This window comes from Chenopodium album, chromosome 10 (genome assembly GCF_948465745.1).
Source record: "Chenopodium album chromosome 10, dcCheAlbu1.1, whole genome shotgun sequence".
Taxonomy (NCBI): Eukaryota; Viridiplantae; Streptophyta; class Magnoliopsida; order Caryophyllales; family Amaranthaceae; genus Chenopodium; species Chenopodium album.
The window spans coordinates 59,431,865-59,445,945 of NC_137843.1; the positions used below are offsets into that span (position 1 = coordinate 59,431,865).

The following is a 14,081-nucleotide window of genomic DNA, read 5'->3' on the forward strand; positions in this document are numbered from 1 at the left end:
AAAACAAACTAGTTGCCGCCTCTCCAGCAATTTGAGGGGCCCAATGAACACGTTGACGATCTGCCTTATAAACACGACAATATTGAAAGGTTGAGCCAAGCCGCTTAATCTTGGTGATGAGCCAGAGGTAATCAATGTTACCCTGACCATCCCCCGAAGAAGCGTAAGAAAATTATAGGAATCAGTAAAGATCGTGAGGGCCTGAAACCCACTATCCGAATCCCATTGTAATCCATACAAGCACGCCACAGCCTCCGCATGTTAATTATATCTATTGGTATAAAATTTTTTGAAAGTTTTAACTGTATATGTATCTATAAAATTATATGAAAGTTGTATGCTTTCAAACAAAAAAATAATAATAATCCTAAAATCTCATATGATAGAGGATCAAACTGATAATATTAATAACACTGATCGACTTGTAATTTTGTTATAATCACAAAGACAAGGTATTTATTTGCAACCTTTAGGTAAGTAGACAAACTAAACTGGAACACATGGAGTGTATACTTCAATCGTTACGATAGTTACACACTTACACCATACTCTATACATAATATAGTGAACAATAATAATAATTGGCTGTTGGTATTAGGGGTGAACATGGTTTGGTTTGATGCGGTTTGAGTCCAAATCAAACCAAACCGCAAAATACGGTTTGGTTAATTTTTCAAACCAAACCAAACCATAATAATACGGTTTGGTGCAGTTTGATTTTCTGTTTATAATGAGACGATATTTTTTCCTAAAAATTGTCAAATAATACTTAATAAATTTATAATAAAGTTTAATAAATTAGCTCAAAGGGTTTAAATTGTACTACAAAGTTATAATAAATATGACTATCAATTAATCAAGTGCTAACACAGTAACACTTATAGTTTTCTTTTGAATTATCATGTTTTTGTTTGTTTTTTTTTGTTTTTTTATAGTTATTTTATAATATATAATAATTATTTTAATTTATTTAAAAATTATATAAATATTAAAATACGGTTTACTGGTTTACGGTTTGGTTTATAATTTTTGAAAAACCAAACCAAACCATAAACCGTATTTACAAAAAAAATCGAAACCAAACCGTATTTTTACAAACCGTAAACCAAACCAAACCGTTGGTCTGGTTTGATTACGGTCCAGACCAAACTGTGTACAGCCCTAGTTGGTATAGTGGTGATTGTTGATTGGTGCTACGCTTAATAAGGAGGATCGTTTGTTCGTTCCCCGCAACAACAATTTGGAGGGGATCAGAACCTAACCACTCATAATTGATCCTCGAATCTGAATTAGCCCAAAGAGTGAACCGAGTGGAACATCAACAAATATATATATAGTGAACAATAATTACTGTTATGTAGAGTCGTCTACTTTTACGAATTTACTTAGATGCCAAATGTGTGTAGTGCTTGTTTGCTGATCACGAACACTTCTTGAGCTAGCTTGTACTCAATCTGTCATAGGATAACTAACATAGTCAACATTTGCACATATGTTGAATTGTCGATGCACTAATTTGACCTTATTTTATATAATTAATTATTAATATCTATTTAATAGCATATTTTATGACAAAATTTATTTTTATTACCACCTCTGTTAAATATTGTAGCAATGTTGAAATATTTTATTTTTCACAAATAATACCCTAAAGTTACAACTTATATTTAACGAATATAGTATTTGTATATTAATAAAAACATCTAGTCAAAGTTAATATATGAATAGTGAAAAAAAAGTCAAACATTTCAATTATTTTGGAACTGATTAATGAAAGGATCGAAAGCGTATATAAATTATATCCACCGTCTTAATTAAATTCCTACTTTTCTTTAATATATGAGTAATAAATGATAGAAATAGGAATCTAATTCAGAAACGGATCTGTACAATAACAATTGACAAGGCCCGATTCTCTTTATCTAGTTCGTTGGTGAATTAATTAATAACCAACGGCGGGTGCAAGATGGTTTGCAACCGCGCATTACTGTTTTTGGCGCGAATTATTGTCCGTCTCCCTTTCCATACATTTTCGACTTCAAAATTTCTGCACCATAACAATCTCACCTGCAATTCAATGGCGATTCAAATTCGTCCATCTCTTCGATCACTCTTCTTAACGTCTTCAGAATATCGTGAGTTTCTCTAATCCTTCGAATCAATTATTTATTTATTTTTTATATAAAATTTGATCTATGATTTAGGGTTTCTATACAATTGAGCCTCCATTGTTGTCGATTGAGTTTTAATCATATTCATAATTATTTGACTTGCAATATTGAAATTGCTCAAGTTTTGCAATTATTGTTTGATGGAATTAGTAATTTAGGGTTTCCCATTTTCAATTTTTCATTTTAGGGTTTACTTGATGACTTGTTTTGTTGTAATTACTGATTGATTACAACAATTTTATTGGTTTACATTCTTCTAAAGCTTGTTTTGGTACAAATAGTTTGTAATTGTATTCACTCAATGAGTATTGGGGGTGTGATTTGCCACTCTTGCCAATTGTCTTCTTTTCGAATTGAGAGGATAAGTCATTTGTTAGGGTGTAGTGCTCTAATTGTTGCTTCTTTTTTTTTTCATCTAAATTGAGAAACCGTTGATCTAAAAATAGGAGTATGAGATGGTTGATGTAGTATTGTCATGAAACTGAACAAGCTCTTATCTGCGGCCGAATTAAGGAGGGCGTGGGAGGGGGGCTGCTTGTTTTGGTGTGGATGTAGGTTGGAATTCACCACTTTAAGCTCATACATTTCGACATTGAACGGTTTAGAAGTGTTTTGTACTTAAAGGTAACCTTATTCTTCTATCTTTATTGTTGAGGAATAACGATCCTTTTAAGTCTATTAAATGAGGCGTGATCAATTAAATTTCTTATTTTCTTTCTTTTGATAAGTTAGTCTTTAGTCTCGTGAGAGAGAGAGAGAGAGAGAGAGAGAGAGAGAGAGAGAGAGAGAGAGAGAAAGAAATTGTGGTGTTGATAGTAGTATTTGTATGTAGTTTTGTTCATAGGTTTTGCTGTTAAAGACGTGGTGTGAATGTATGATGCTATTGTAGCTGCAAATGAGCCATTCCAGGCTGGCATAGATGTGTGATATAAGGGTTTGTTTTTTCTTATAATTTCTTGGCTAGAGTTTGAGGTGATCTACATAGATTAGATAGGATCGGGACCCTAGAAAATGAAATAGTTTCTTGGACTCTCATTTTTTATTGATGCCTTTGAATCTTTGATGGAGTATTAGGGTATAACTTTGGGTACTAAACTACTAAACATAGGATTCCGAGAGATAATGGCATTTAATGGAGCATTTTATTGCATTCATGACTAGCGTTGAATTACTATTGAGTGCCCAATGTCCGTGCCATATGTACCATGCAATCACATTGTATGTTCTCTTTATGAGTAAGGTGTTGTCTCACCTGTTTAGTCTTTCATTGTATTTGTGCTTGGAAGGTGGGACTTAATAAATAGTATGCCTCGTTTTAGGTGGGCACTTTTATGGCTATCACCTGAGTATCCATTATTGATGCTATTTTAGTCATTTAAGACGCTTGTTTGGTTTGTCCAATGGGTTGTACCATGTGCATTGTACTGTTTTATCAAAGACCAATTGAATTATGATACTGCTATGTGGGGTGACCATCAAATCTCTTGTAACTTAATATAGTGAAGCCCATTTAGATCTAAACTATCCTTGAAACCATCTTGAACTCATTAAATAATGGAGACAAATTAAAGAAAATAATCAATTCAACAGACCATAAGATGTTGATGTGTCCTTTCAACTATATGTGGTAGAATAATGTTGTAGGTAAGAATGTAAGATTCTTTTATGTTTCATGTTTCATGTTTTGGTCTCAAATTTCTTTCATTAATCATACTTATGTACAGGCTACCAATTAGATATCAGCATTTATTCACCAATTTCAATTATTTTGTCTTCTATAGCAAATTAACATTCCTTACAAAAAAAAAAAGGCCTAGCTGTATGAGATCAATGTAGATTAAGCTTGATCTACATTTCTGTAATGTTGCAGTTTTGCAATGAAATCCATGCAAATCTGTTCCTCAGACTAGACCCCTTATGTAATATGAAATATATGATTTTGATTATAGAAGCTGTAGGCAGAAGCAATGAGTTATAGATACACAGGGTAGAGGCAATTCAGAAAGTTGACCAAAGTCCTCGCCTTTTGTAATTTTGCGGGAATTCATCCACTTTTCATGTTTTCTCTCCTTCCCTTTCTTTTTTTAGGTAAGATGGCTTGGAGGTTTATTTCTCAGGAAAGCTAATGCTCCAATCATAGTATTGTTTCATTTATGTTACTTTGATCTAAAATATTTAACGAATTAAGTAATTTTTGCAAGTCTGCAAATAAATATTCTCCATATTCTACTCGCAGTGGATACTAGATTTAAGTGTCCTGTAACAATACCTGTCACTAACCTTTTCTGTTACATTGTCCTCGGTTCTGAAGTTCCCAAAAAAAATGTCATTTGTCTGTTGTAATTTCTTCCTCAACCCATGATTGGTGTCAAGCTCTTTGACACTCAAATAAACTACAGTGAAACAGGCATTTACTGGAACCTCTTCTGATCACATATCTGTCCTTTTGTTTTTTATTACAGCTTTCTGTGAATATAATGGCTGGTGAGAATGCGTCTACCAATCTGATGATTCTACTGTTTAAGTTGTGTTGCTTGGAGTCTTCATTTCTTCTCAAAGATTTGTCTTACAAGAAATCGGAATTTTGATGCTTATTGGACTAGAAGAACGTAAAAGTTCCATAAAAGTGTCTGCATCTGACTATTGAAATTTAACTCTGTCCAACACTGGTTCCGGATCTGAGTAATAGCATGTGGCAATCAGACTAATATCTTAGTGTTATTGTTGATCCGCTGACTTCTTATATGGAGTCCCGACAGACCGACAGAAACGATAATGTGATATTCAGAACATGAGCTGCAGCCTGCAGTGGTTTAAATGATGTTACTATGAAAGTTTCAAGAAAATCGAGGACCACTGACATGAAAAATCATTTGTGACAAACATACCTTTCTGACAGCCATGAAGAGAATTTATTGAGAGGTATATATCTTGGTAAACTCAAAATGTATCTATGTTACTACTGTCTTTCTTTCACATGCTCCCTACCTGTCTTAACCTTTTTAAGTCACCCGTCTTACCTAAGATAAGAACTAAGAAGTTACCTGGGTTCTTTATCTTCTTTAACTCTTTTTCAGCAGTGCCTGGGTGCTGCTTCACATTTTACTTTTAGCAGAAATGGCTTTAGTCTGGTCCTTGTTTAGGTTGCAACCTACGACTTCATCTAGGTCATTAAGTGTAGTTTTTAAGATATTGTATGAATGTTTTGATGTACTCTAAATCTGTAAATTTTATGTTATATTATTGATATAAGAGCATCATGAGATGTATATATTTTGAATCACTTTCTCTTTCTGGTCCTTAATTACCTTGGCTACTGTTCTCCTCTTTACTAGACAAGTATGGGACCCTTGTCTTCTGATTTTGCTGTTCTAGGTTGGCTTTGAGATAGAAGCTAAATATTTTGGCTCCACTTTTATCTCTTGTACGTATTCCTTTTATTTCTTTCTTTGTAAATTGAGAGCATAAGGGTAGGGATTACACTCATAAGGAAATCTATCTTGTGGATCAAATCTTAAGAAGAACAGCCTTGTGGAAGTGAAAATCTGAGCTCTGATTACCAAGAGTATTTGATATTTTCTGCCTTTCATTTTCAGATATGTCTGTACAGTGTTAAGTGTAAACATTTTTAAAGAGTCGCCTGCAGATAAAATGCCAACTCATGTTAATGTCTTCTTTGCATCTCTTATTTGTACTGACCTGTAGTACCTTCTTTTATCTTGGGAGGGGGGGTGCGGTGTTTGGCTGTACACAAGGACAACACTAACGACAATGATTTAGTATAGATTGAAGGTGAGGTTCTGAGGAAGTTCAAGTATGCAATCTTGTCCTTAAAAATATAAAAACTGTATTAGAGGAATATAGGAGAATGTGGGGAGCATAAGAAATGGCTTAGGGATTTTATGTGCCCGCGAGATTACCTAAACCACTTATTTAGTTGTTTTCTTTCTAAATTGGGTTATTTAGTTCTTACAACATATTGTTCACATTGATTGTTGTAAAGGCCTAATTATTATCAAAACTTGACCATTCATTTTCAATTTAGCCCCATCAATTTGTGATCTAGTTGATAACACTACAAATTTTGATTACTGCTCAATATTTTGAAAGGTTACTGCTCATTTTTATGCCTACATTTGATTGCTTTTTAAATATTCTACCTAAAACACCATTACTTGCAGGACATTGTATGCAGCCGTCCAAGTTCCAAGTTCTGCTGCAGCAGTTGGGTTTTTTCAAATGTAAGATAATGAGCTCATTCTCTTAAAATTGCTCTATTATTCTCTCCATTAAAAATATTATTAGAGTACCTGAAGTTATGATTATAACAAAACAAAGGCAGGTGGCTCAAGATCAACTTCTTTGTTCAAAATGGAACAGAATGTAGCTCTTTAGGAAAAGTTAAAAGCATAGGACTAGATAAAATGCTTTATTAATTTTTTCTGGATGAGAAAAGTGTTTAAAGTATCATTTGTAGCATGCATGAACCTGTTCTCATATTCCCTAATCACTGTTATAATTAAAACCTTTAAGTGGCTGTATGGTGCATGAACTTAATTTAAGTTCTTCAGACTTTTATACTACTTCATACTAAGGGCCTGCTCTCTTCTTATTTTTGCTGAAGTGAAACAAGTGATTGAACTTAATATCTTTTTACTGGTTAAAATTGATTTTTACTTGTCAAAACTGATCTTTACCAGTAAAACTTATCTTACTAATTTCCTTAATTATTTGCTCTCTGGAGTCACTAACTTCACTAAACTTAGGCCGTATTCTCTTCACTTGATAGCTACTAAATTTATATTATTTGCCGAACTTAGATCATTTTTGTTGAACTTAAGTTATTTTTTGCTAAATATAATTATTTTTACCAATTATAACTTATTTTACGGAACAAACTTTTTTTTTTTTAACTTAATGTATTTTTACTATACTTAAATTGTTTTAATTGAACTTAACTACGAGTACTAAAAAAGGTGAAGAGAACAAAGGCTTAGATAGATTATATATATTTATAGATATAAAATAAATTTTTTACATAATATTTTTTTCTTAAGGTGAAGTAAACATATACTTTCATATACTCATTTAAACTTTCATATGGAGTAGACTTCGTTAGGAAAACGTGACAGAACTGAATATAAATTGAAAAAGTGACAATAAACTAGAGATGCTGGGAGGGTTACATCTATTGTGGCCTTTGTGGGTACATGTGGGGTTGCTATATTCTGTTTCTTTTTCCTTTTCCTTTTCGAATCATTAAATATCGTTGTCTCTTGTCATAACACAGTCATAATTTATTATATGCTCTCATTGTTTGGTGTGGGTATATATATATATGTCCTAGATGCATTTCAGAATGCAGAGGTCAGGCAACTGCTTATATATATTACAAGTATAATTCTGTCTTCTGTGTCTAGTTATTTTTTGCAGTATGGCCATTGTTGAATCATCCCAACCTCTTTCTATTGAAAGCTTTTCCTACAGTTGGCTGATAAACCTAAAACCATCCCTTGAAAGCCTCAGTGAATCCTTCAGAGCTGCTATGGATTCATCCGATGAGTCTTTTTTCATCGAGATGGACCCAAACATGCCGGCTTCAAAAAGGTTTAAGAAACTTGACAAGGATTTTGATTTTAATCTTCCATTCTCGGAGCAAACTACAGCTGCCATTGTACATGCCGATGAGCTCTTCTGTGATGGCCTCCTCATGCCTCTCGTTAACTCATCAAGGAACAAAGCATATAGTGATTCTAGTCCATGTGCTTCTCCTTTGTCAGAATTTCAAAACAGAAACACTGCTTCAAGTGATCGTAAGATCCGTTGTTCTTCCTTGAGAAGGTGTAGGAGCTTATTGTCCAGGAAGATGTTTGAAAAATATTTGAACTTTTTGTTCCCATTATTGGAAAAATTGAGATGCTGCAGATCAAAGTCAAAAATTAGAGCAGCTGATGATGGAATCTGGGTGAAGAATAAGAGCAGTTCATTTTCACCACAAGCCTCACCTCGAACTAGTGTAGGCTCCTTCCCTGGTGACATGAGGCGGTCTTGTGATTCCGAGAGCTCAATTAACGAGGCGGTTCTTCACTGTAAAAAATCAATTGGTATGTAATTTTAGAGCTCTTCAGTATACTTGTAGTTATGTAATGACAGGTTTTGTACATAGAGAAGGAACCATAATACCGTGATGATAGAAACAAGTACCATATTACGGAGTACTAAATTTTACAATTTTGCAGATAAAGGGAATGAGAGGTTGAGAGATGTTTGTGTTCTCCCTCTCATCCCCTCCATGTACTCTCCCTTCTTTGCTACCATTATGGTGCAACTTAATGTAGTGGTCCTGTTATGGGACGAAGAAAAAAGAGAATATTCATCTATAAGAATTTCCTTTTTATCTTCTATTTTTCCCTTGTGACCTAAACAATAGAAGAAAATTGCAATTTTGATGATATATTGTATTGATTCGTATCATTCCAATTTTATCGGATGTATGTCTTTATAACATCGATATCAAAATACCGTTTTACATTTCATGTTAGCAACTGGGTTTCTCTATTTGTTCCTCAATAAACAAAATATTGTAAATTTTCTCTGTGTGATATGTATTTGTGATATGACAGTTTAACATGAAGATTGTCTCACCATTTTTTCCAGTTTGGGCCTATAATTTCAATATAATGACAATAATTAAGAGTATCATTATTTGGTACAGCCTGTAACTAAAATAACAAAATTATTCCTTGTAATATCATTCAAGTATATAGACTACTTGCTGTTCTCGTGGTGTGTCTCTAACAATTGGGCATTGCTTAACATTTTGCCCCATAACATAATTTCATTGCTTGAAACATGGGTTTATGAATTGAATTGAGTCACTTGGTAACATTTTGAATTGAGTTGAGTTTAGTTCGGCTTGATGAATTAGGTTAAGGTATATTCAGTTCAATCTATTCTTATCGAGATCAACCTCGAAATAACCTCACTCAATCATGTTTGAATCAATCCTCCTCCGTACAAAAACAAGCTCAACCCGTACAACGCTTCAACTAGTTGAGAGTTTTGATCTTGTCTTCCTTTTATTTTAAACGTACTAACCCTCAATTCCTAGTCAAGTCTAGTTATTGTAGGAACCTCTACCAATCCTTTCCAACCAACCAAAAAGAGATGAACATGGATAAGGTGGGGCAAAAATATTATTCCTTTTCAATTCTTTGCTATATATAATTAAATTAAAATTCGACGAAATTGCCTTAATATTTCGTGATCGGTCTTATATCATAAGTCACGGCACAAAAGTACACCGTATACTATATACTATTAATGCATATATTTATAACAATTATTCTTGAGTAGGTTTTTAGTTGCTTATGTCATAAAATTCTTCCCTTTTTTGTGAGGAAAAAGATGGGGTTCATACTTCATACAAAACTTAAGAGATGGTCCACTATGATGATATCAAGCAAATTAAGGGAAGCATCCAAACAAAGGAATCCTTATCTTCTCCTAGTTTTTTTAAGATATGTTTCGTCTATTTCTAGCCATCCATCATCTAATTATGCCTTTTAATTGGGAGTTTATGTATTGTATTTATATATTCCTTTCATACATAATTCATTACGTAGTATATTAATCAAGAATATATAATACTCGCTATATTTAATAGTCCAAATACCATGAGAAAGAACATATTATGGAGTATTATAGTTGTTTTGATGTTAATTTAAACTATCAATCTGAGAGTGAAGGATAGCTCAAGTGATTAGAGTTTTCCTCCTGATTTCAGTAGATCATGGGATCGATTCTCACTCCCGTCCTTGTGGCTCTCAAAAAAAAAAAAAAAAAAAAAAAAAAAAAAATATTGGTCTTAAATAATTTTTCTAAGTACAAATTGTTAATTAAATAGATTTTAGCATTAAATTTTCCTAACCTTGCTCTAATGTGTATCATGGTAGTTCTATATACAAGACAATAATACAACGTTACAAAAAATATACTACGTATATATTTTAATCAGTTAATTTATAGTTTATTTGGTAGCTAGTGTATTGCACTGATAGGAGTATGAAATAGCTAGTATACTTGTATAAGACATGATTTTAAAAAAATAGAGTAGGTCATGCATAAAATTAAACATATACGTATATAATTTTATTTTTGAGGGGAGCATATACGTAGTATGTAAGGCAGGATGCTCCTTTCTCCTCCTATACTCACATATTTTAAAACGAGTATGCATTAAATAATCGAGTTGTCCCCCTTTTTCTTTCAATATAAATCATCATCAAATTGATATGTACTACGATTATTTATGTATGAATTGAGGTCGATGCTTGACCCCAACATACATGTTTAAATTCTCATTTGTATTATAAAGTTGTGCTCAATCTGTAAAAGATATTTTTGAATGAAATGAACTTTTTTTTTTCTTTTTTAACTTATTATTATGTTTTTAAGAAGGATGGATTGGAATATGGAACCATGGAATTGAATGAAACTTGTGTAATTTAACCCCCATTTAGCTAGCAATATCTTTTGCTCCTATGACATATTATTATATATATGACCAATAATAAGCGGCAGATCTAGAAATCTTTGATTGTGAGCTTGATAACTTCATTTTAAACAAATACATTTTATTAGTTTAAATACTAAGTTAAAATCTTTAATGGGAGCACAATTATTTTTTCAAACAAATTCCAGTTGAACTTGACAAGTTTCTTGTTTTATAAACAATATGTATATACGTAAATCAGTTTGGGACGTTGTTGTTGTTGTTGTAGTAGTAGTATGTATATACGTATATTATTGTCACCAACATAAATTAATGTATATTTTTAAACTTGGATTAATGTACATGAGTTTTCGGTTAAGAATAAGATTAAGGGTCTGTTTTGATTTACTGAACTGAGCTGAACTGAACTGATTGAAGCTGAACTGAACTGAACTGAGCTGAATATAGCTTAAATGAATTGTTTATGAAAGAAGGAAATTAGGAGCTGAACTAAACTGATTGGAACTGAAGTGAACTGAAATTAAGCCGGAGAGAACAGGCCCTAAATCATTTTAATTTGTTTGCTTTGAAACTTGAGAGTATGAGAAACCAAAGGTAAAAGGAATGGAAGCATACAGATAGTCAAATAATTAAGAAGAGGAGACAAATTAAAAATCATCGCCGTATAATAATATAACTTTTACTAAACTCTTGTATGTGAAATTATAAAAATGCTTTCCTATATAGAACATTTCTAATTATATATGATGAACAACCAACCATAGACAAATTTGAACAAGCAAATTCTTTGTAAAGAATCGTGTTTCACATAAAGTATTACCTTCAGTTCAAATTTTTAATATACCCCTTTTATACGATGAAAGTGTTCTTATGTGTATGTGTTATTATAACCCTTTTTATATGTACGTGTTATGATGAGCGTGTTATTATGTGTACATATTATTACAACCCTTTTTATAACTCATATTTCTTTTAACATATAATCATTTTCCCCCTCCAAATTCATTGATCTAAGTTGAATCCTATCCGTTATTGCATTGATTGATCTCATAGTGAATCTTACAATAAATGAAGTCATGATATAAAAGTATTAGTTACTCGTATAGTTTTACTTTTCCAACTTAGTTTCCCTATTGTCATTATTTAATTTACTTCAATATTCTAGTTATTGATATTATTGCGTGGGAAAATCTTACGAAGTTTCATATTTTATATCACAAATTAAATGCAATGGTCCCTCACCAAAATCAGGAAAAAAACAAATTTCTTCATCTTCTTCCAATAAATTAATTTAATATATAGTTATATAATGTGGAGTAACAAATAAACATCACAAACTTAGAAAATAAAAATAAAATTTTTAAACAAGCTAAGGGGCCTTCTCTTCCCGACATAGGCAAATGGGATAGAGGTTGTATTTCTTGAGCTTGAATTTGAAAGAACAGTGATATTGTCACATGTCTTTAGCGAGATAAGGAGACATAGACAAACGTTGCTACCATATATTCCAAAAATCCTTGATAATGTCTCTTTTGTTTGTCTTCTCGAATCATGATACGAACTCTCTCTATTCCTAAATAGTATTCTAATCTGTATTATTCTATGATTATATACGTATATCATAGACTAATCTAAAACTAACAAGAAACAGCTTATTGTTAAATGTTAATTATGATGTAATTATTTAAACTAATTAAGAGATTGTATAATGTATTGATATTATAAATTACGTATAAAATGTGATTAGTATGAAATGAAAAGAGTACTTTCCCTAATTTCTTTACGTATATTGATTTCTTCTAGTTGAAAATCATGAAAGTTAGGGACCGATAACAAAGTTCTTTATATTCCACCACTTGGAGCCCTAATCTATCGTAATTAGGCTAGGTTTATGGGGGACCAAAAACCTTATAATAGTTATAATATTTAGTCGTACTTGTACTTTTGCTAGATTTGTTGCTAATATTAATTTGCTAGTCACTATTGTTTACAAAAATAGTGTGTATCATATATATATGTCCAAGATAAATAAATAAAATTGTTCCTATTGCTTGAATATGTGGAGTTCTTCAAATGAAGCTCCAATTATACCAACAAATAATGGTCCCTAATATTATCTATGTCCTTGACAAATTGATGGAAATTCCCAAGGGTCATTGAGGGAGAATTAGGTTTTCTAAATTGGTACGATATTTTATTAGTAGATGAATACTCAATAGCTTTATCTCTTAATTAAGTGACAAATTACTCGAGACGGATATATTATCGTGCAATATTTGATTAATTAGCAATTATAGTGCGTCCTAGTAAATTGACAATCTATCTTGTTTGTCTTGATTTGGTCGTACAAGTGCGTATATATTCTCAATAGATCTATATGAGTAGATTACGTATCAAATTTAACTCTCTCCGAAAAGCCTAAATTCTAAAAGATTTATATTGCGTGTTATCTAATTAGGGCCTGTTCACTTTAGCTTAATTTCAGTTCAGTTCCAATCAGTTCAGTTCGGTTCAATTTAGCTCTAATCAGTTCAGTTTAGTTCAGCTCCTAATTTCCTTCTCTCATAAAATATTCATTTTACAGTTCAGCTCAACTAAGTAAATATGAACAGATCCTTAATAAAAATGGGATTTCGAATAACAAAGTTACGATCAAGAATATTTAATTTATCTCTATTCAGTCACTTGTCTTACATAATATTGGTAATAAATATCATTATAAGATTGAAAAAACGTAAATTATATTCATCCGTATACAAAGTATGCTGTAAGTAGTAAGAGTAATGTAATGTATTGGTAGCTAAGGACAAACACATAGCATGCAATACTGACTTACAGATTGATCGAAGGAATGAATTGAATGATCTTAATACGGAGTAAGTGAACATCTTCTTGTAATTGAAGTATTTTAGGGAACACAGAACTTTTTAATGAGAGAAAAGTTAACATCAAAGCTAGGGCTTTTTTTTTTTTTTTTTTTTTATTGCCAACTTAATAAATTGTTTAGAATTCGATGCTACTATATTTAATGTTGGATATTGCGTAGAATATTTAGTCAAATTTTACACTGCATATGTAGATTGTAGACGAGTAGACCTAATTGGTCTGGCTCACTAGTCGCGAATATCAATCAACCAATCAACGTCTTAATTTTATAAGTACTAGTTGCATATATTTAAAACAAATTTAAATAGGATTAAAGTTAATTAAGTAACCTAATTTAATAAATAAAAGCAGTTTTATGGTGAAATTAAAGTTTATTATAGGTATTTAGACTAAACAAAAAATGCGTGCACGTCTAGGTGGCAAAAGGAGTAGAGGCCAGGGCAACCAATAACGTATGTACGTAGCTTAGTCGTGCATAAATGTTTTTACCCCAAGATTCTTTTAAAAAA

General features: G+C 31.9%; 1 protein-coding gene across 1 annotated transcript; it reads left to right on the plus strand.

Annotated features, from left to right (window-relative positions):
• The first annotated feature begins 2,004 nt into the window (after window positions 1-2,004).
• LOC145562731 (putative membrane-associated kinase regulator 6) lies at window positions 2,005-8,575 on the plus strand. The gene is made up of 3 exons (XM_081623105.1): window positions 2,005-2,135; window positions 4,634-5,093; window positions 6,353-8,575. Exon 3 carries the CDS (start codon window positions 7,606-7,608, stop codon window positions 8,281-8,283), a length of 678 nt encoding a protein of 225 aa, XP_081479231.1. The 5' UTR covers window positions 2,005-2,135; window positions 4,634-5,093; window positions 6,353-7,605; the 3' UTR covers window positions 8,284-8,575.
• The last annotated feature ends 5,506 nt before the right edge of the window (window positions 8,576-14,081 follow it).

What these genes read in the sequence shown, in the direction of transcription:
- LOC145562731 (XM_081623105.1), top strand. Translation starts at nt 7,606, where the DNA reads ATGGCCATTGTTGAATCATCCCAACCTCTTTCTATTGAAAGCTTTTCC.